At 42.2% G+C, this 23,346-nt stretch overlaps 1 protein-coding gene across 3 annotated transcripts in view; it reads right to left on the reverse strand.

Annotated features, from left to right (window-relative positions):
• Positions 1 to 23,346, reverse strand: part of sh3pxd2b (SH3 and PX domains 2B) — a 50,452-nt gene that overhangs the window by 6,011 nt on the left and 21,095 nt on the right. For 2 of the 3 annotated variants that reach the window (XM_078286860.1, XM_071916314.2), the window contains exons 4-9: positions 19,139 to 19,215; positions 12,929 to 13,020; positions 7,642 to 7,667; positions 3,871 to 4,002; positions 3,033 to 3,134; positions 510 to 627 (exon numbers count right to left, since the gene is read on the reverse strand). In XM_078286860.1, the coding sequence (XP_078142986.1) occupies positions 510 to 627; positions 3,033 to 3,134; positions 3,871 to 4,002; positions 7,642 to 7,667; positions 12,929 to 13,020; positions 19,139 to 19,215 (547 nt within the window). Of the gene's footprint in view, positions 1 to 509; positions 628 to 3,032; positions 3,135 to 3,870; positions 4,003 to 6,743; positions 6,780 to 7,641; positions 7,668 to 12,928; positions 13,021 to 19,138; positions 19,216 to 23,346 lie in introns of all 3 variants that reach the window. The other variant, XM_078286859.1, reaches the window with a different exon arrangement.

Genomic DNA, 23,346 nt, shown 5'->3' on the forward strand with positions numbered 1-23,346 from the left:
ACAAAGGCATGGTCGTATGCTGACTAGGTAGAATTGCTGACAGTCAATCTATACAATCAGATTTAAGTCAGTTTTCTACATTATAATGTAAGGTATCTGTAATGCCAAATCAATTTTCAAGAAGCTCCAGTACATTCTGATAGTCACTCATACTAAATTGTTTTAAAGTATGCAACCTATACTTACAGACTTGACAACACTTGTCTCTTTAGTCAATATTGCTGTGTATATTTTTGATATTAAAAGTAGGCTACTGAACTGGCCATCTGCTATTGGCTGGTCATTGGGGTCAGGTGATGTCACCACCTGTTGTGCTCTATAGAAGGTGACATCACCTGGCCCCAAAGACCAGCCAATAGCAGATGGCCAGTTCAGTAGCATACTTTTCACCATTAGATGTCAGGCTTCACACAGATTTAGGTTTGGGGTTTAGTTACTCTTTAACATTGCCAGAGAAGCATCCCAGAATAAGGAAAATTAAAGTGATGTTGTTGATCTTTCTCACTCACCTGATCTTCCACCAGCCCTCCAGGTTCTTCTGGATCACCTCCACAATCATGCCTCTCTCCAGGTCGATCTCATCCTCGTCCCTGGCGGAGTATGGGTAGATCACCGAATACTTCTCCTCTGAGGCAGGAAAGAGGCAATGTTGTTTAATATAAGAAGATAACATCCGTTTTGAAGATTATAGTATAGGTTCACAAACAGGGGAGCCACAAATAATGCTGATGTAGGGAATAGTGTGGGAGACAAAGCACACAATGGCACAGTTACATCCAGTTACAGGGTCTTGCAGCTTTTCAAGGCAATTCAAGTCTATCTATAAGGGCTTTTAACAGATCAAAACCTCTCCTACAACACTGACTGTCTCTCTGTATGATCTAGGATAAGATAGTTTCCCAATACAAAAGTGTATTGGTTTTTACAACTGACTTAAACGAGGCAGGGTTTGAGCAGCATCTTGTGGAGTGAGAAGATGTGAGATAAACACACAGAAAACACACATACATCCTCCACAAATATCCATCACAAACAGGACAAACTTAGAACTGTGATAGAAATGCAGTCATAACTATCAAAGCCATGATCTGCTAGTTCATTATGTATTAAGACTATGTGAGAAAGATTCTATGAACTACTGATTCTATGTGATTTGCTAATGGTCTATCAATTATTTTATTAATGCTGGTTAACTGAAGTCATAAGTACTACAAAGTATTTTTCTTGACATGCAACAGAAAAACAAAGTCCACTCTGCATGCAAGGGTTTAATTTACATGCTCGGATCTTTCATGCAACACACATGCACACATACACATGGACAAACATGCACACAGTTGTGCACGTGCACACACACACACACACACACACACACACACACACACGTAGAATAGGGGGAGAAGAAAGGCGTGCGCTCCACCTTGCCCAAAGCCTGTGCTGAATAGATCCCCTAACGTTCTGCGGCGACCCACGTGCCTCGGCAGTGACCAGAATCTCCGAGGCACTGACATCACAGTGACATCACAGCACAGTGGGCGGGGCAGGAAGTCAGCAAACAGGAAGTGGACATTACATATGCCATTTGGTGGATGTATTTATCCTAAAGTTCTTTCCAGTACAAACATTTTCAGTATAGGTGGCCCAAGTAGAAATCAAACTTTTAATCCTGGTGGTCTTGGTGCTATGCTATACCCAGTTTGTGAAACGGAACCACTCCAAGTTTGTATACTCTCGAAAAGGTGTGTATTATGTTTTCTATCATAGTGTTACAGGTGTCATTCCCGCTAGCAAGGACAATAGCTTCCCCTTGGCCCCCTTCCCAGTCTCAAATCCTGAGTCCTGCGCTTGCTACATGGTTTTAATGCTCAATAACACATTTCAATATGTCAAAACAAGTTGTGCTGTGGAGAAAACTCCCATATATCGTATTAGTATGCTTTATTATTTCTGCTGAGTCATTACACAACTTATTTCCCAGGACATCGTGCCTGTCTCCACCAAACAAATCAAGGACGTCTGGATCTCACAAGATAGTCCCCCAGCTGTTTTCACCCCCCTGTTCCCTCACATACTCCTTATATGTTTCCTGCTTTGCTTCACTAGTCAGAGAACTGCATTTGCCACTGCTGTGTACTTCCCTCCACACTGCATGTTCATTAAAGAGAACACAGAACTGGACGATGGCTGAATCAGTGTGACTTGTTTTATTCTCATCATGTGCAAATTAGCCTTATACTGTATGTCCCTTGGCTGGCACTTCCTACCTGTCAAGTATCTTTTATGATGCAGCCAAAGCAACTATAGGCCAAAACAAAAGCTGCTACAGTATGTCAGCACCAGATGGAGAGAACAGGATGGCTTATCCACTAGCTTGAGCAATAAAAGATTTGGCTATGCTTTAAAAATGGTCCTGAACCCTAATTTCTTTAACTCCCAAAAATGGTTTGTGGGATATTTCTGGTCGGCCCACATCTGACAGGAATACTAATATGCTTTAATGAACCCAGAGAGAGAAAATTCTCATTTAGGTCCATAGCTGTCAAGATTTTAGAAGATTACCCTATTAATCACTAATCAGGCTCCCTCTGAGGACATAAAAAAAAAAAAAAAGATTTCACCTCAGAGTTTTTGTTTCTGAGAAATGGGCACCAGCCTCCTGTTAGCATTAAGGTTCAAAGTCAGAAAAATATAGTTATAGTTATCGTTTTAGATGTTGTTTTAGTTTTCGTTGTAGTGGGAACACAAACAATGTATTTATTTTTATCTTTATAGTTATTGTTCTAGATGTGAATGGGGCTTTAGTCATCAAACTATAACAAGCGTTAATGCAGAATGAAACGGTCAGTCAAAATCGCATGGAAAGTACAGTTTTACTTGTCCTTACTATGACATTTTTCCAAGAGTAAGGAATGACTTGCATGTACAGTAAGAATTGAGAGTAAATTTTCCAAACAGCCTCTCAAAATCCTGAACCTTTCCTTGAAGAAATCTTGGCCCTAAACGATGACACTCAGACGGAGAGGGTTGCGTACCTTCTTCCCCTGGCAGAGAGAAGTCGTCGGGGTCGTCCTGGGCCTCCAGGCAGGTGGCAGGGACCCAGCCCTGGGCATCGTCCGAGCTCACAAACCACCAGCCTGAGGGAGCACAACACACACACACACACACACACACACACACACACACACACACACACAGTTGCACACCAAGTTCTCTAAGCCTACATCTTCTTTTAAAAAGGAGAATGGCATTCAGTTTAAGAATTCATGTCAATTCATTATTGTAATGCATGACTGTTATCTGTTCATATTTGTAAACATGAATGATTCTCTCCCAAAGCCACAAATTTGTGATGCAATTAAAGTCTGGAACAGTTCCACAGGCAGCGAATGTGTGACTCAATTTGTGGACAGATTTGACCCTTTAATAATAATAATAGCTTTATTTGTATAGCACTTTTCTAAAAACAATGTTTACAAAGTGCTTTACTTACAATAAAACCCAAAGAGACGGTGATGTAAAAGTCGAATAAAAAAGAAAAAAGTAAAAAAACAGAAATAAAAGGTAACACGAGATACACAGATACAACTAGAAAACGGATAACAGTGGGTGCCTAACCACATGAATGCCCAGTCAATACAAGTTGTCCCCTAAAGAGACTGTAATAAATAACTAAGTAAGTAAAAAAACAAGTAATAAAACGAGAAACACAATTATTTACCCAGGAGAAATTAATTGAGCTTGGACGATCTTTTCCAGCAATGCCCTGCTGGCTCCTGAACCAGCAATCTTCTAGTCACAAGCCTGCTTTTCTAACCTTTAGGTAATGAGGCCATGAAAGAGTATAAATATTATCTGCCAGACTGGACTTACCTGACTCATTCTTCTCGATCACCTCCACCACCTGACCCACATGCAGGCTGATCTCAGAGCTTTCCTGCTTCTCGTAGTCTGTAACAGCCACATACTGGTCCAGGAGCAGAGGGTCAGCTGAGGTGGAGTCTCCTGTTATGGGAACACACCAAAGCAAAGGGACATGTAACTCTTTTCCCTCTCTGGTCTTTACTTGGGCAGGCCAGGGATGAAATCTCAATCATATTACACTGCAAAAAACGTCCATCTTAACCAGTCATTTAGTCTCATATTTAGCCTTCAGATCTTATTTTTCTTAAACCAAGAGAAAAATTCTGCCAATGTGGTGAGATAACTGCACTTGTTTCCAATGCAGTTTCAGGAATTTTCTAGAAATGAAGTGTCAATAAGGCAGATCACTGCACTACTATCAAGAAAATGACACTTGATTTTACAAACTTCTTGAAACAAGTTGATTTGCATTAGAAACAAGTGAAATGATCTAACCCCGCTGGCAGATTGTTTCACTTATTTTAAGAAAAGTAAAATTTTAGGACTCAATAATCGAATGACTTGTTAAGATGGAGATTTTTTGCAGTGCAGAAAGCCTCCTCTTCTCATCTTCTCTCATTCATTAACAATCCTTTGGAATAGCTGTTAATGTGAGGGATGAAAACAATTTCTATTAACTTGTAATTATAAGGTTCCATCTGGCTTTGAGATATTGAGCTTTTAAAGTTTTAGCAACTCATTGACCGAATGTAATATAACCTTTTAAAATGTCATTTATTATACGCACTTAAATGAACTTTTCCAACAATCCAACTTTAGCCACAGGCTCTTAGAAAAAGCCAAAGACCTATTTGTAGAGCTACATTAAGCGAATAGCTCATTTTTTTTTATGAAATGTCAAACTAATTCCAAGGTCACAATTTGTTCAACAGCTGCTGAGTAAGAGGAGACAGTGAGAGGAGGCTTATCTAGAGTATGGAGATTCACACAGACAAGGAGGTGGCAGGTGTGATTGGAGAGATGAAGTGGAAGAAAAGGTGAGCTGATATAAAGGAATGGAGGGAGGAATGAAGGATGTGAGTGACTGGTAGGTGTTAGGAGAGTGTACAGGGTAGGAAATGGCAAAAAACAAAGGTTATGCCAGTCATCAACATGGATGTGACTTCCAACACCGAAACAAGACCCACCACCAATGTTAGCACCAAGCCAGCCTGGAAAAAATAATATTTCATAAGCTGAGGGCTCACAATACTAACCGATGCTAATAACTAAGGATCACAATTTGCAGATTTCCCCAGATGTTAACACTAAGGAAATTTCCTCTGCATTTATGTTCACCGAAAGCTTATCTACAATATACACTGGAGGACAAAATTCACTCTAGATTTAAATCAACTCAGCAATATATCAGAATTAATTTAAAATGAAATATACCTGCTGGTTGAAACTACATAGCACCCTGACTATTAAATGACCTTTGTGCCTTTGTGTGGAGGGTTGGAGGGGTGAAGGTGGGGTCGTTGTGGTCCAGCACAGCATGCAGATCACTGAAGGAGCTGATGGATGCATTTTCCATCAACATGTGACTTCAACACAAGAGCAGAGCGGGATCGATCCGGAGTGGGCAGCAGCACACACTAATCTTGTGATTTTGTGATCTTGTGCATCAGATGTGGGTGAAATAGCATCTGAAAAGACTTTTTGCTTTAACCTACTTAGATGCCAGAAGAGTTTGCTGTATGGGACACTACAAGGACAACTGGAGAGCTCAGAAAACTACAGGAATGTATTGAAACTAAATGTAGTGTGCCAATTTGAAGAGTCCACATGCAGTAGGTTCTATTTATCTGGCTCTTCAAGCAGGTTAAAATACCAGTTGACTTGCCATGGACATCCTTCGGTGAGCAGCTAGGGAGAGTTGCCTAAACAAGGTTGATTTATTCACAAAGGTACAGCCTTTTGCCAAGAAATCTGGAATGGATTTTTGACCCTGTGTCCAGGAGATTGGAGTTTTAGTTATACAAACATTTCTCTGAGGCAGGACTTCTCTGGAGGGGGAAATAATCTCATTGGATAATTAAACCTCAATGGACGGAGTCAAAGAACCACAGGGCAAGTAAGCTAACTTGCAAACTTGGATGACACGGAAAATAAATAGAAAATATAAATGGTAATGAATTCATTTTTTAATTCATTCATAACCATGCCGTTCACGATCTTGAAAGGTCAGCAGCTAGCTAACTAGCTTATAGCAAGGAGGTTCTATAGCTATAGGCTAGTATGGCTAGTTTGAACTTGGAAGGTCAGCTAGGCTAACTAGCTAACCTACATAATTTAGTATGGCTAGTAGCAGGAGCAGGGTTTGTATAGCTACCCTCACTCTTAATCCTTGTCTTTTTCACTGGGTTTCAGCCTAACTTTACTCAGACAGAAAAGACTTGGTTGTTTGGCTCCACCCATTGAGGTTCAATTCAACCAATTAAATTGTTTCTGCCTTCAGAGCAGCACTGCCTCAACTCCAATCTGCCTCACTTTGTTACTTGTTGGCAACATTGCCAATCTACATGACCCAAAAAATTGCCTATTGTATGCATGGTGCATATGATTCTAATTCAGCTACACAGTAAAACTCTGCCATCATCTTAAACCCTCTCTACTCTATCCCATCACTCTACACTTGAATGCACCCAAGAAATCTCCCACACTGGTTCTGAAGCTCACCAACTATACTCCACCTCTCCCTACGGTACCAAAGCAAGCCCCAAGCCCTCAACAGAGCCACATCCCACCTGCCCAGGCCAGGGGAGGAGAGGGGGATCAGGCCGCTAGCAAACCGCGGGGTCACACACACAGCACGGCCAAGCATGACAGTCTGTTACTACCTCGCTTTAGGAAAGTAGTCGCTCTCTCCACAATCCCTGATGGAAAGGAAAATGAATGGAGAAGAAAATTGAAAAAAAATGACATGGATGCAACTTAAGAATGTTAGATGAATGGAGAAGATAGAGAGAATAAGATAACAAGAAACAGTGATACAATGGCAAGATGGTTCCTTTGTTGCCAATAATACTCAACACAAGGCAAAAAGCCGAGAATGTTTAGTACAGAAAGAAAATTGAAATGCCTATATTTCACAGACTGGTGCGTTTCAGATACAAGTATTTGGCTGTCAAGAACATTTTATATTCAAGAGGGAATCAGGCCTGTGATACTATTTAAATGAGCTAAATGTTATATTGCAGTGGAATGTCCCTTTAATACAATAGAGAATGTGTGCAATACTATGTCACCACTAGATGGCAATAATGTCATGTATTGTAAAAAACTGTATATCATAAATATATTGTAGAGGGATGACAGTATTGCTAATGGAAAGAAGTCAGACCTCAGTCAAATAGTATTTAAATAATTTGTATGGTTTGTTTTAACCTTCTTGGATGGGGTTTGCCATAGAGCTCAATCCAATGATTGCCAAAATTACTGAGACAACCACAGGAAAGTATTTTCAAGTTAATTTAGCATACATTTCTATGGCTGACAACTAATTTGACAGTATCCAAATTGTCCTGATGCTGTAAAGCTCACCCATCCAGTACTAGTGGTTGCAACTACCATTTGACCCTATAACATCGGTAAAATAATTAACTTATTAACATACCTGAATCTATTTCTCTGCTTCACTTAGCCTTTTATTTCAAAAACAAAATAAAATATCACACCATAACAAACACCATCTTACCCCATATTAATTCCAAATACATAAATACAGCTGTGTCTTACCTGATTTCTTCTTTCCAATGGGCTCCCTGGAAAACAGAGGAAATCATCACATTACCACCAGGAGATATCAAATACATTTGCAGAGGTAAAGGAAATGTTCTTGGCCATTATGAATATTTCCAATTGGCCATGAACATGTTTTACCTATAGTAGGACAATGTGTGATGTATCAACACTGTACCCTTTTCAAATTTTATGATTTGCCCTCATATGTACAGTCACTTCCAAATATTAACAGCACAGCACAGCACATACACTGATTATTCTAGCCAGGCACTTAAACTGATTGCAGCTAACATGTACCTTTCTCTGTCAGATGTATTACAATGTTACAGATGCATATGAGAAAGAATAGGGCTCTGTCTCTCCCTCTGTCTCTTTCTTTCTCTCTTTCTCTCTCTCTCTTTTTCTCTCTCTGTGGCCTGTGTGAACAGGGAGATGCTAGATAGCTGATCTCTGAAATTAAGTCTGATGTTAAATTCGATACAGCATCTGCTGTGTCTGGTTTAGACATTAGCAGGACAAATAGTCCATCACTCCACAGCAGCAGTCAGGAGCTGATTCAATGTCCAGATGCCCAAAAAGTCAATGATGGCTAAAGCTAAGCATTTTGCTTTCTCTTTCTCTCTGTGTCTCCCCCTCTTTGCAATCGAAATATCCCCCCCCCCTTGCTTTATAGCCTCTTCTCTTCTTCCTCTTTCCATCTCACATCTTCCACTTCTACTTAACTCACTCTTCCATCTCCCTTGCTCATTTTCCTTGGCAACTGTTCCTTTCGTTTTCCTGCATCAACATGGATGCTCTCAATCACATAAAGCATTGTTCGATTGGCAGAGCTGTTAATTGTCGAGGCTCAAGTCACAATAAATCTTTACCCATAAGTGAAGCCATTAACGCACTACAGAAAGAAAACCCTGGACAGGCCAACCCAAGCAATACCAGTGATCTGGACTACTGAAGGGCAGCAATGTGTGTGTGTGTGTGTGTGTGTGTGTGCTAATTTGGAGCTGAGGTGAAAACAGGGTCAAGCAATGCACCAGACCCAGCCAATGATCTGAAGGCTTGGTCTAACATAATTATTTTAACCGGTTTAGAGCATTGGATCAAACAAATCCCCTCCACCCACGTGAGTGTATTCTGTGCCTCGTTACTAAAAAACAATCTCACCACTACCGGGCCGACTTCAATTTCCAACTTTCATGGGAACGCTCACATCAAATAACTTTGGGTCATGGTGGCCAGTGAGCTGTCGAATAGGAATACAAAGCATCACCACAGAGAGCAGATTGTTGGGTTTGCGTCAGTCTGGACTGTTGCACAAAAGAGGCGAGATGGGGTGACGTCTACCAAAGCTAGGAGAGGGATGGAGTCACTCCGGGCTTCACTTCTCGGGGGCCTATTAAACTAAAAGCCAGCTGGTTTCTAAATTTGGAGCCAGCCGATGCCATAAACAGGTGCCAAACCACAGAGGTCTCACAGAATAATGATTTGAGTGAGTAATCGATCTCTCTTCTCATAATCTTCTCTCTGTCTTTCTATCTCTCGGTTGTAGTGCGCTCCTCCCACTCCTCTCCTCATTGTATACAGGCTCCTCTCCTTTCTTTCCATCTTCTCTCTTCCTTAACTCCTCTCCTTCCGACCCCTCTTCTTCTCAGCCCCTTTTTCATCTAGTGTCTTCTTATAAAGTCTAATCTCCTTTCCTTCCCTCTCCTCCTCTCCCTCTAGCTTCTACTCACTTCTTCATATATGATCTCCTCTCTTTTCCCTTTTCCACTCTTCTCCTCCATCCTCCTCTTCTCCTCACAACACTTCCTCTTTCTACACAGACTCCTCCCCCTTACGTCATCTTCCCTCCCATGCCCTCTCTTTTCCTCTTCCCTTCTTTCTCCACCCTCTACTTTCCTCTTCCTATAAGAACTCCTTTCCCCTTCCTCGTCCAACTTCTCACTCTCTCCTCCTCCTGAGATGTCCCTCTCTGCAAAGTAGATTTATAGACGGGTGATAAATCTTCCTCCATGGTGGCTGGTGTGTCTGTAGACCGGCCCTGCTGTCAGTCAGCCAACCAACAGGCTGCATTAGCAGAGAGCCGTAATCCAATTTCAATAAAGACAAACCAAGGTCTTTTCTATATTCATCTTCGTCCAGTAAATGCTCCCTCTCTTTCCTCCCTCTCCCACCACATGCTTGGGGTTTTGTATGAGGACTCAGAAGGTATGTGTCCTTGGCAACCATCTCCGAGGGAGGACAGAAGACTAAGTGTGTGTGTGAGTGAGCGACAGAGAGAGAGAGAGAGAGAGAGAGAGAGAGAGAGAGAGAGAGAGAGAGAGAGAGAGAGAGAGAGAGAGAGAGAGAGAGAGAGAGAGAGAGAGAGAGAGAGAGAGAGAGAGAGACCTAGCAGTCAGCAACCATTCATACAGATCAATGGCAGACAGGCCTTCGGTTCTTCCAGACATTTTGTGCATTTGTCATCGGACAATTAGGCACTGGGTGACTATTTTGTAGATTTGTCTGTCTGCTCTTGACTGCAATCATAAAACTGGCAAGCAGCCACTGAGGAATGAAAAGTATCCTCACATAATGAGTACACAAGTATTAATTCCTAACTTGGAATACTCCTTGCTCTTACTTGATTTGTGCATACTGAGTGGTTTTGCAAATGACATTGTGTCAGGAGCGTTGTACTTTGCATTGTGTTATAATACAATAACCAACACTTTTGTTGGACGTCTAGTTCCAAAAATATTTAGTCCGATTTTTAATGGGTAGGTTGACATTCAATCATAGGATTGCTCCGATAAAAGCTTCAAATGGCATCATAAAATAAGTAGGATTATTATTGAGTCCTTTCTTAAATACTCAAGTGAAGCAAGTGTTTTCATATTCATAACACACTAATAGGAAGCAGTTTATTTTTCATGAGGACAGATACAGAATGTTGGAGCTGTTAAATGCCAGGGATGAGAGAAGCACCTGCTGTGTGGCATATTAACATAAGAACTGTAGCAAGCTTTGTGAAACTACCTAGGTGCAGGAGACAGTACCACACTTTAAAAATGACGTTCAATCCATTCACATGCCTAGTTACAGACAACACATATTATGACAGGGTGACCTAGTGGTTAGAGTGCCTGTCCCATAAGCAGAAGGTCACACTTCCAATCCCCGTAACAGCTATGTGTCCTGTCTAATTGTCCTTGAGCATGACACTGAACCCCTATCTGCTCACTCACCTGATAACAGCATTAGCTACATACCAAGACTGTGAATGTAATTCTGGTGTCGCTTTCAAAAAGATGTGTTAATAGTGACAGGTATTGTGCTGAACAGTAAAACAAGATGTGCTGTCCATCACTAGACACACAGATTTTTTTTAACAAATTATAGAGAAAAGGCTTAAAAATGAAAAGAGCTGTTTTGAAAATATGAAGCTAGAAAAAAAAATGAATTTTTGCACACCTAAAAGTCTTGACAAGTCTAGGACAAAAAACAAAGAGGTAGATAGCCTACGTGTGTGAGTGCTGTTGTATGAATAGGACAGGGGTTATAAAAAGCTGTATTTTATGTATGTGTGTGTGCGTTGTATGTATGGCTGAAAGGTTATTTTATTTATGTGGAGTATTTTATATATGTGTGTATTCTATCTCCTTATTTGTTTATTGTTACTATTTTGCCTTTTTATGTGAAGCACATTGAACTTACCTGCGTATGAAATGTGCTATACATAATAATAAAATTGACTTGACTTGACTTGACTACTGAGAAAGAAATATAATCCTGCACACTGTCTACACTTGCATGATACTTCAGACCTTCATCAGGCAAACATGCTTTGATTGTGCGAAAATATGAAGCTGAGAAAAAAAAAAACATGAGCTAGAGTGTTAAAAATTCATGCATAAGTAAAGCGAGATTTTGCAATTTAACTGGCTCAACAGTGTTTCTGAGTCAACATATTGGGCTGTATGCTGCTATGATAAATATAAACCCCTCATTGATTGAGGTAAGCTGACTGAGGGAAAATTACATGAATACACACACTCACACCTGGGAGCTGCCCAGTTTGCCACCAAACAGTCTCAGAGGAAGTGCCTTGCTCAAGGACATACCAATAGCAAAAATTAAAGACCCCATGAAATGGCATCTTTACTTTGATTTTGTGGCGGGACATAAGGCAGTGAAGGATCGTTCAAAAGCCTAAACTAATGGAATATGAGTCAGGGAGAGAAAGGCAGTTTTATTTGATGGGAGGGGTGCGGATCTGATGGTTTTGTTGGTTAGAAATGTATATTTACACCTATTAGTGCAGCATGAGGTCACCATTAAAGCGACTGTGTTTTCCAGGAAGTAAAAGTAAACTTCATTTCATGACTTCATTTCATGGGGACTTTAAGAGAGTAGAGAATCTTAGACGCTCACTTCCAGCACCCACAGACTTCCCCACCTAGTCCAGCAATACGAAACAAAAAACCTCCCAGTCACCATCTCTCTTCTCTAGCCGCTACGCCACAGCTGCCCCTACATGCACTCGAGGCATATATCACAGGACTTATCAACTCAATTTCCCGTCGACCGAAGCGACTTCTCAACGCCCGGTGCCACACACCAGCATGCGATGACAGAGAGGTTAAAACTAATGCCTCAGCTGACAGCTGTTGGTGTTGAGAACGTCCCCAGGGTCACAGTCCGCGCCCCACGTTACGGTCTCCATGAAACCAGTCGCCCGTAACCTCCACCGCCCTAAAGGTGCTGGCAACATTAATAACAACACGTTTGTAACCGAGGCTTGTGTGTGAATGCGTATGTGTGCATGTGTGTGTTGGGTCGCGGTGGTCGTAGTCCCTTTATGACTTGGTTTTGGCACATAGTAACTGTCAGCACTGGGTATGACACTAATGTGTTGAGTGATATTTCCAAGAGACAACTGAGCAGGCCTACCTCAGTCGTCTAGAGCCTTGGCGACTGAACTGAGCTGCCGCGACATGCGAAAACGCAAACTCAGGGTTTAAAGGACTCGTTAAATGGGTTTCTGTAGGTTAGAGAAGCCCCGGAGGTAGTGCAGCAGGAGTATGACATCATATCCATTAAAGGGTGTAATGTGTGTAGCGCTGATTACTGCCGGGACGTGGCTAACTGCCGCCGGGGCATGACATGACATGAAATGATATCCGTCAGGAGAACAATGAGGGATGTTTGGGGTTGTTTGTCAGCCTGAGGGTAAGAGTGTAATGCTGGAGGAGCCGAGTGTATGTGTGTGTGTGTGTGTGTGTGTGTGTGTTTGTGTACTTACTCCTTGGGTGGGTTGAGGTCTTCAGGTCTGGTCTCGAAAAACACTCTGACCTCCTCGCACTGGGAGATGTAGACTGGCAGCTGAATGAGGGCCTGCAGGCAGAGAAGACAGCAGAGAAGTTAGAGAAATACACAAACTGACAAGTGCAATCAGCTCAACATGTACACAAGTTAAACAGAGGTTAAAGATGGTCGTCAGCGCGTTTTGACCACACAGAAGGCAAACGATTATTATATTTGTTAGACATTAGGAGCACTTTCAGGCAAAAAGATCTCTCAACCTACTATCTTCCTACACAGAGATAAATGCTGTTATTGTGTACCGAAGACATGGAGCAAATGATTATTATATATTTTTTAGACATTCGAAGACTTTAAAAACAAAAGAATCTGTAAGTCCCATCCCACAATCGTCCTACGTAAAGTTATATTTTCATTAAATGGCATTAGGCTTGGGCCAATATTCGATAATAATTGGATATCGCCCAAGCCTAAATGCCACAGAATAGTTAATATTTGACCTCAATTCAAGTATTATTTCCATATTTATTGGAATTGCCCCCATTAGTGTAAGAACTTCTGATATGAGAAGCACAGAGTTAAGATTTCAAAAAGAAAACGCACATCAATAATGAGGAAAAGTAATAACGTTGCCTTCCCCTTTTGAAATACTGCTCCGTCATGCCATCTGGTTCTGCTCTCTTTCCTGGCCCTAAGCTCCGCTCATTGATCCCTCTCGCCTACCTTCCTCCTTCATCTCATGCCTCTGCTGAGGATCACTAGAGGCAGAGAGAGACGAGGTCTGACAACACTGCTGGAGATGAAAGACAAACAACCCCATTCAGTTCTCTCTTTATTAGTCTGATCTCTCTCTACCTCTCTCTCTCTCTCTCTCTCTCTCTCTCACACACACACACACACACGGTTAGACACGTTACCACACAATCTCTTTCCCTTTCTTTCTTCCTCTCTGCTTCTCTCTCTTCTCCCTGGAGTCTGTTTTCTATCTCTCTCTCCTCCTCTCCCATCTCTCTCTCTCTTTCATTCATCTTTTAACCGGGCCTCCGAAGGGCAGCAGAGAGACAGATAATCACCTCTACAATCTGACGCCCCCAACCAGATGACAGAATGACTGCCGCCAACCACCAAGTGTTTGTGGACCGCACGGTGATTATCACTCCGTGGAGCAGTGCGGGAGCTAGGCCGCTCCCTCTTTCCTGCTGGCAGGCAAACCTCAGTGCTATCCATCAAGCTTCCACTGCTGGCCTCTGCCTCTGATTTTAATAATCCTAAGTGCTTCAATACTGTCCTTTAAGGGAGGAGAGTCTCCGTCTCTCTCTCTCTCTCTCTGACACACACAGATATAACATCAGGGCTGATGGCTATGGAACTGAGGCCAAAGACCAGTCAAGGTGTCCTTGTCTAGTGTGACACACTGCCTTGTCATATAGGACCAGAACAAGTCCATGCCAACAGCTTGTGTTGAAGGAAAGGAGTGGGACCACTGCCATGGACAAAGTAGAACCAGTGTTCTCCATTAGCCACAAGGTCAGGGGGAGTGTGTGTGTGTGTGTGTGTGTGTGTGTGTGCCCACGTACATGTTTGTTGACCCCTGTGTGCATGCAATTTCCAAAGATTAAAATGTTTTTTTTTTATGACCCGCAAATCTCCCTTTTCAGCTAAATTCACACCAAGAGGTTCTAAAGCTCACTAGCTGATTTAAGCGTTTTTACGGGTGACCTCCAGCGCACCCTCCATCGCGCGGTCCTGGAGCCCAGAACGGCGCACTACGCCTGGGGTCAGAGTGCGTCCTGAATTGGCCATCCTCTCCCTGGATTTATGCCCCTCCTCCTGTCAGCCTGCAGCCCGTCCGCTCATTACAATTCTCCCCAGGGAGCAGACGGTAGGGAGGCTCGGGGCGCATTACAGCAAATGGACTTTATGGGTGTTCTTTACAGCGGGCAGCATTAAGGTAATTGTGTGTGTGTGTGTGTGTGTGTGTGTGTGTGTGTGTGTGTGTGTGTGTTTGACAGAGGAAAAATAAGTCAGGGAAATAACAGATCTACTTGTGCACTCCCATAAGATACAGTACAATGTACAATGTGACGGCACACAATAACAGCGCACATGAGAGCACATATACAGTATATGCAAACAATGGGGGTTTCTGAGGTCTGACAAACACCAACAAAGGAGGTTTAAGCTTTTAAATTATGTAGTATATTTCCATCTACTACCTCAAGGCATCACCCTCTCCATAACCTTTCCTTCTCCAAAAACATGCATATTTTAAATGATCCGACAAAAAAAATATATATATAAAAGGGCTAATCTCTTGGCCAAGTTTTCAGTAAAAAAAAGTGACTGCATGCATAAAGTGTCTTAGAGAAAGAGTGTTCATCTAAGACTAGTTTGCCTCTCATTCCAAAATATAGAAGCCTTTTCTTACAAAAAAAAAATGTTGTTGGCTTGAGAATAAAGCACATTATGACGTATTAATAAAGTTAGGCTTCCTTTGTTTACAAAATAGGTATCTTTATGAGGATAAAATCATCTGCGTTTTTGAATATTGACTGATTAATATCAGGTGGAAATGTTGTTTTTCCAAAATGGATACACAGCTTTTTGAAGTGATGCCCTTCATTAAGTTGCATGACTTGACTGGTGATCCTAGCTCAGCACTCTTACACTTGGTTTATGCACATAATCCCAGTTTTCTTCTTTTTTTTTTTCGACTGCGTTTCCCGACTTGAACAATAACATAAAATTTCACAACCGGGGGAATTCCATATGAGTCAGGTTGAGGCTTCAGCTGTACGACAGAAGGGCTGACACAGCTCTTCTCTCGAGAAAAACATGAAAAAGAACCGTAATGGCTCTCCGGTTTCACCTTGTCAAGCTGACTGCGTATGAAGGTGGTGGAAACTCATCACCCAGACAGGCCTTTGAACCTCAGGGCGAGGGGAGTTGATAAGAGAATTAAGGAAATAGGGTGAGGGAGGAAGGTTTCATCTGACCCCAGGGTGGTCAGTTGACCTGTCAATCAACTGGATGTCTTCCGTGAGTGGTGAATGGTACGCTCACCTGCCACTAGTATCGTAACAATAACAAAATTTTGACTTAGATGCCGACGCCAGCCCAATTTTATTGAAATAGGCTCTGCTTGGTGGACCAGGTGTATTGAAGGGTAAACTTTAATGATTCAGAAAAGGTCTCAAGTCATATTCTTTGAATTCTTTATACGGGACGATTTGTTTATCTCACGATATGATTTGATATGCGATATGGGCTTCACAATTCGATACAACTGCGATACGATGTAATAAATACAGGTTAAATGACAACAAAATCTGACTGTGTAACATTAAACTGCCAGGTTTTGTGATGCAGTTTGACATGACATCTTGTCTCATACAAAGACAGTGCATGACATGTATCAGTGGCTTTATCATGCTAATAACAAAAATATTAATTCTATTTGAATACAGAGGTGGATGATTCCCGACAGCTATCACCCTGTTGCTAATGTGTGGATGAACAATACTCAAATTATCAATTAAATGAGAACAACCTTTCAGACTCTTCCACAATAACAACTGTGACTGCAGTAATCCCATTGACTTCCATTGAAAGGCAAAACTATTCCTTCCCATAAACATCCACACCCACACAGACACAAACCCGCAACATGCCCCACCCCCCCACCCCCCCCCACACTCCTATTTTTCACATAAGTGGTAAAAGATGTTGCCTCTTCCAGCTGTACATTCCTTTAACCCCAAACGACACTCTTGATGAAGCAGAGCCATGCATTCGCCACCCCCCACCAGTCCTCACCACTGTTTACTATACATAAACACAGTCTTCACTAACTGGCAAACAGGCCTTGAGATCTGTTGTTTTCATTGAGGAGGGAAGAAGTGACAAAAAGCCCATCAGCACCACATCAGAAGCGCTTTACTTTGCGATGACAGTAATTTGTACGGTGATGGTTTAACGAGGCTTTTTTCTGCGGGTCGTTTTGTATAAGAGCAGCTGCTCCGTGACAAAAAAATATTGTTGAATATGGAAGAAGGCATGACTAAGGCCGAGGTCAGAACTACCTTGCAAAAACATCCTCAAATTTCCCCCCCCTCAGAAAGACCGAAAGACGTGTGTATGGTTTAGAGGCCCTAAGGCAAGCCTATTAAAAACTAAACAGCAACATGGGCTGTAGATGTGCTGACTGGAGCAAGCTCAGCGCCAGCTAGCTCTTTCCCTTTGGCCAGGATCCCTGACAACCAGATAGTTAAAACCACAACACAAGATACCAACTCATCCTCCCCCTGTTATTTCTGAATACCAGACCGCTGTTTCACATCTTATATCACTCCACAGGCTCCAAGAATCTGGCTTGTTTTGTTCATTTTTCATCAAATTAAGTATCGACACCTCTTACACCGGCTAACCTAAGTTAGAAACATGAAAGATTTTTACCCCTATTACTTTTAATTTATTTAGAGAGAATTAAACTTTTTCATTGTTGGTTAGAGGCTGAAAGGCAATCTTACGGGGTTTGTTTACGTTGCTATGGTTACAGTTCTGCTACAGTCTAGTCTATGGATGTTACAGTTGTTTCTATGGTTGCAGTCCTGCTGAGCTATTATTTTTGGAGGAGGGTTGTAAATTACTTTAGCTTGTAATAAAAGCATTTTAAATCAATATTCTGTCTCAAATGATGAATGTCTTTGGTAAGCAGCCGTGTAATAAGCCAGATAATTTACAGGCTGTACATTATCCGTTACTTAGCAGATGTAAAGTGGCACGGCGGTGGCATTTCTAATAGTGAAACAGATAACACCAACACATCAGAGCACACCTCCAAACTCCCTTTAAAAGGGGAATCCCTGCAGTCTGTCATCTTATGTTATGTTAAACACACTTGGTGAATGCTCGGTGAAGGGCCTTAAGGTGCGGCCACACTGATCCGTTGTGTCTGTCCGTCTCTGCTCATTTCAATTAATTTCCAATGAGAGCTGTCCATTGTCCGCGCAGGGTTGATGACGCGTCCGTCTCTGTCACATTTCCATCATTTTTGACAGACCGGAAGTTCAACCCACTTTTTGCTTACCGCGCACCGAAAAGCCATTTCCAGCCTTTTCAGGCCATTTGGACTGAGACAGAGTGAGAATGGCACCGTCACACATTACTGGGTCTGGTGAGGCAGAAATGAGTTGAAACCGCTCCTGTCTCCCACAAGGCCTCAAAACAGGTGGCTGGCGGGCTCAAACATATAAAAAACAAACGTATGCATTTATAGCATGGGCAGCCCCATGGGGGAATAAACCACTAGACTTGGTGGCAACAGGTTCATCCTCTTCCTATTGAGCTACACAAAACAAGCAACTGCCTAGAACTGGCTAAGACAGATGCACAGAACAAGATTATTTTGTGATACTCTATTGATCCCTAGAGGGAAATTCTGTTGTCACTTGTCTCCTGCAGCAGAAGAGACACCACAGCTTGCTCAAGGACACTTCAGCAGTTTGGACGCCTGCTGCCACAAAGGCTTCCAGTTCCAGCGTCCAGTCCCAAACGGGACTTCCAGTTGTAGCACGGCCTCCTTACTCATTATGCCACACACACCACGCTGCTTCAATTTAGAAGGCTGGGGCAATAACATTATTCATACTGCTGTTCCCGGAACACTGTGATTCTAAAAATCTGTTTGTTATGGAAATCTTAAAATGTGTCCATGCTTAATTTTAATGGATGTGACCCCGTTATATCCGTGGGTGTGCGAAATTTTAAACGGCTAAACTGACTGTCTATCTGTTTGACAGCTGGGACATCTGAGAGGAGAAGGTAATGTTTACAAATTGGGCAAATTTGGGACAATAAAATCATCATGGGAAATGGTCAGTTCAGCCACAAATTGTCTTGAAACCAGATGGTCTGGTCACTCTCAATGTAACATAGCATGTGCCCAAAGAAACAGAGAGTTCCTCATAATGCTTAAATAAACACAGAGCACATAAAAAGATTCTTTTCCATTTTCCTGAACACTAAGTTGGAACATGGGCGGGATACATTTTTTTCTTTTCCATTGGACTGCACTTTCTACCTTGAATTTAGCAGTTTGTGTTGCGGACGTATTTAACTTCCCTGGATCCGTCTAAAACACCAGTTACAGTTTTCCAGGTTGAGGCCACATGTAGGTCAGTCTACTCACCCTGCAGTACTCGTTGATGGGCCTCAGGCGTTTCATGGCCACATCTCTGATGTGGCTCCTTCTGAACAGGATTTTCCCTGGAACAAATCAGGAACAACGGTGTTAGAGACCGGCGGTACAGAGAAGTCCAACTTTTAATCAGTTTCAGTTGTCAATTAAGATTATTTTCAGGGAAATTTTTTGCCAATGCTTTCATAATGTGCAGATAATGTGTTCATAGAGCCTTGTCTTTGACTATTAATTCATGCTTGCAGTAAAGTAAACTGAAACAGAGCAGAATTTTTTGAATCCATAAAAAGAGCACATTTGGACAAGTGGACAAGACAAAGTACAGAAACATAACTAAAATGAATTAAAAGATCAGCAGAATAACATTTTAAAAAAGGTATATGTACATACAAGGTTCCTAAAAATAAGTGTAGCACAGCCTACACATTTGGACAAAGGAAACAAATTTACACAAACTGTCTTATCACTTATCACCAAGTGAAGTTATTTTAAGGTGCTTGATTGATCAGCCTGACTGCAGTATGAATTTTGACTATGGCGTATTGAATTGTATGAAATATTAAAATTTTCAGTCATGTATTTCCTTGTGAGTAACACTTCAAATAAACAGCTACCTAAGTATCAGTAATAGATTTTAATTTCTTATCCAAAGCAACTTACTAACTTTTAAAAAGTTACAAATCCAGTGAAGGACAATAAGGCCATACTGGCTTTAGAAAACATAGTTAGTCCATTAGCATGCAGACGCAATACAGTAGCGTCATCAATAACTCTTTGACAGCACAATGAGGTGGGTTAAGAGCTAGGTGAATGGCTGGCCTTTCTAACTCATGAATAAATGATTTCGGGAAAGCAAATTACGTCTGCGTGACATCTTAAATGCTACTCCCCTATTCTTATCTCCAGTCGCAAATAACCACAGGCACGGAGGAGCCGGGGTCGCCATAACAATAACAAGAAATGGCTACAAATAGGCCTCTTAAAACACTCTTCTAACTTTTAGGGTATGCAGGAAATTCGAGAGCCAACATCTATTTTCTTCTCCATTTTAACTGGTGAGGGTTCTCCAGTAAATTCACTGAGACAGCTCTAATGCACGCATGTGAACTGGGCATCAAGTCAAGACTGTAAAAAGATCCTGAGTACAAAAAAGGGGGCACAGTTTTAGGAGTGACTGTATCACCTCCATCAAGGGCTCGTGGTATTTGTTTAGAGAGAGAATTTAAGGCAGACTCGGTGAAACATGAATCTATCGCACAGGAGATCGCCATTGAGAAGTCGACCCCCTCCAGGTCCGCCTTATTTACCCATGTTGCCTGAAATGGCTTTTCTGCTTCCTTAAGCCACAGAGCTCAAAACCGCAGATGTCTGTTTTGTTTGTGTGTAAGTGTGTGTGTGTGTGTGTGTGTGTGAGCGAGTGACATACAGACAAACTGATAGTGAAAGATGATAGACACATAGAGACTTATGATTATGTTGTAATATCAGTGTCTATGAATGTTTATCAAGTTTTACTGTCTTGTGATGTCAACTAGCTGTGTTGCAAAATCTCTAAAAAAAATATAGACAGAGGGGGAAGAGAGAGACAACCAGAGAGAAGAGAGACCGAATGTGTACAAAGTGTATACTCCTATGTGTCTGTGTCGACTGGACAGGTTCAGATCTCACACACTTTACACAATAACCGCAACCACCAACACCCAACCTTCAACCCCTCCGCCTCCATACAGTATCCAACCATCTCATCTCTGCCCCGGCCGCGGTCTGCTAGCTGACTCAGGTGGGTGGGGAAAACGGAGAGAGGCAGAAACCAGAGGAAATAACATTAATTTACATTTCCTCCCTTGAGGCACCCCCTCATCTCTCTTTTCCATGTGACTAACGAGAAGAGTGCGAATAATTTGTTTTATGTACGGATCAGTTAATCCATTTTGTTTATGATTTATCTCCAAAACAACCTGGTCTAATTGTGTAACTTGTAGCCTATAACTATCCCTTTTAACCGGCTAAAGTCACCTATAGCGTTAGCTAGCCGACAAGCTAACAGCTAACAATTTGACCAAGTAAGAAGAATATGTAACATCAATGACAGTGACAAACCGTTTTGGCGACATGTTGCCAGAGAAACCGAAAGCAGACGCTGTGTCTGGACAGCATCTAAGACTAAAGAGTTAGCTGAAAGTCAAGTCTCCTCCTCCTCGTCCACTTCCTTCTCCTCTGTCTCTCTCTCTTTTTTCTTTCTCTCCGTCCCTCGTCACTTCTCAAATAGAAAGCTTTCTTGACAGTTTTCCAAAGCTCTCGGGGGGTCAGAAGAAAAGCGTTGACTCAACACTGCCCACTCTGTATGCACGGCAGACCATGGGTGCAGCCGATGAAAAGGGCTTGTTTGGGGAGTGGGGGGGAGAAGGAAAACCGCTGCCTTGGAGCCAAGGATTAGTCAGGACAGGCTTTATGGTAAATCTGAGAGCCAGCAGTGACCAGGGGTATCAAACAACTTTTGTTTCCTGGGGAGAGTGAGTGAGGGAGGGAGACGGAGAGAGAGAGGGATAAAGAGACAGAGAGAGAGAGAGAGAGAGAGGGAACACACAGGTCGTTCTTCCTCACCTCTCAGGAAGAAAGAGGAGTGTGTTAAATGGAAATACAGTCAGACAAACTGAGAACACACAGAAAGTTGCTCTTAGCGCTGCCTCCTATTCACCCCTTAGTCTGTATGTCACTGGATGAACCAGATGTAAATTCCTCCTGTCTCTGACCCTATTCTCGCTCTTCTGGGAATTTTGGCTGGCTAAAACTTTTGCTTAATGCGGCGAACAAAGGCGTGTATGTGGAGCTGCTAAGTTACAGGGTGAAACAATGAGGTGTGTTTGTGTTTGTGTGTGTGTTGTAATTACTGCGTTCTTGTGTAAGTTGCTGACTAAGAGCAGACACGACTTCATAAGCCGCTGTAAAAGACAGGTATGCTACTGGCACACCGCACTCAAGCAGAAAAGAGCAATGATTGCTTCTCTCTCTGCAACCTGAGGGGAGTAATGCATTGAGACAAGACATGAACGTGACGGGAATGGGGCATGAGCAACAAGGTCGTTTTAAGTGTTATTTTGTCTCGTTTTGCCCTTCACAGAGGCCTTCAACAGGGGAATGCAAGTTATTCGGCTCCACAGAAATACTTTCTAAGCCCTGATTTGTAAGGCTGAATACAGTATGAAGATCTATCATTTAAGGGATTACAAATTTATAGTCTCTTTCTGGGACCCAAGTTCATGAAAGCATATCACGTCTTTTATCATGCTGGGGGCCCAAAGGAAACAGACCCACATTCCACCTTGGGTTCTCACTCATAGTTTAACAACCTGGGGTTTAGATTATTGGTCAAGAGCACATCAACGGCTTTTCAAAGGGTGACCTACTGACACTACGCATTAAAATGCAGCGTTCAGGGTTCTGGGGCGAATAGATCAAATTCATCACTTTTTCCTAAAGGTTATGTATGGTATGTAAAAACACAGCATCGTGTGAGGTATTCAGATGAGAAATGCCCAACAGACATGTGTAATCTTGAACCAAGAAAAAAAACAACATAATCATACAGGAAAGAATGATAATGAAGAAGTCAAGAATGGGCATGTTTTGGAACTTTGGAAAGCTCTTGTTAAAGGTCAAGGATGGACAGAATATGATAGCTTGGCCTCTGGTGAGTAAATTTGGCAAAAAAAAATGCAGTAGACATTCTGCAGTGTACACACAGACAGACCGCTTTGCTGATGTGAAGATACCAGAGGAGTAAAAACAGTTTGGGGCCTTGAACAAACCAAGCTGTGAAGGGAAAACCACTTCCGTGCCTTGTTAGTCTGGTCTCAGACCAAATTTTTGCTCCGTCAGTAACGCATTTTTACCACCATATGGTCTCGGGTGCCAGGAAACTTCCTGTGAAAATCAGACCCACGTTACTTCAACCTTCTCACAGAAGTGCCTGATCTGATCTGGGATTAGTCATGGTTGATCATCTAAAAAATGTTTTAAACCTTAATTTATCCAGGGATTGAGCATGCATAATCTTTTCCAAAAATGCCCTGCTTCACATTCATACAGTTCCACATATTCAGTCCTGGGAGCTGCCCAGTAGAACCAGTCTTCTGCTGCTGGTCTCTCAGCAGGTCCACCGGAGCAGTTTGAGGGTTAAGTGCCTTGCAGGAGGGAGG

Source organism: Centroberyx gerrardi, chromosome 11 (genome assembly GCF_048128805.1).
Source record: "Centroberyx gerrardi isolate f3 chromosome 11, fCenGer3.hap1.cur.20231027, whole genome shotgun sequence".
NCBI classification, from domain to species: domain Eukaryota; kingdom Metazoa; phylum Chordata; class Actinopteri; order Beryciformes; family Berycidae; genus Centroberyx; species Centroberyx gerrardi.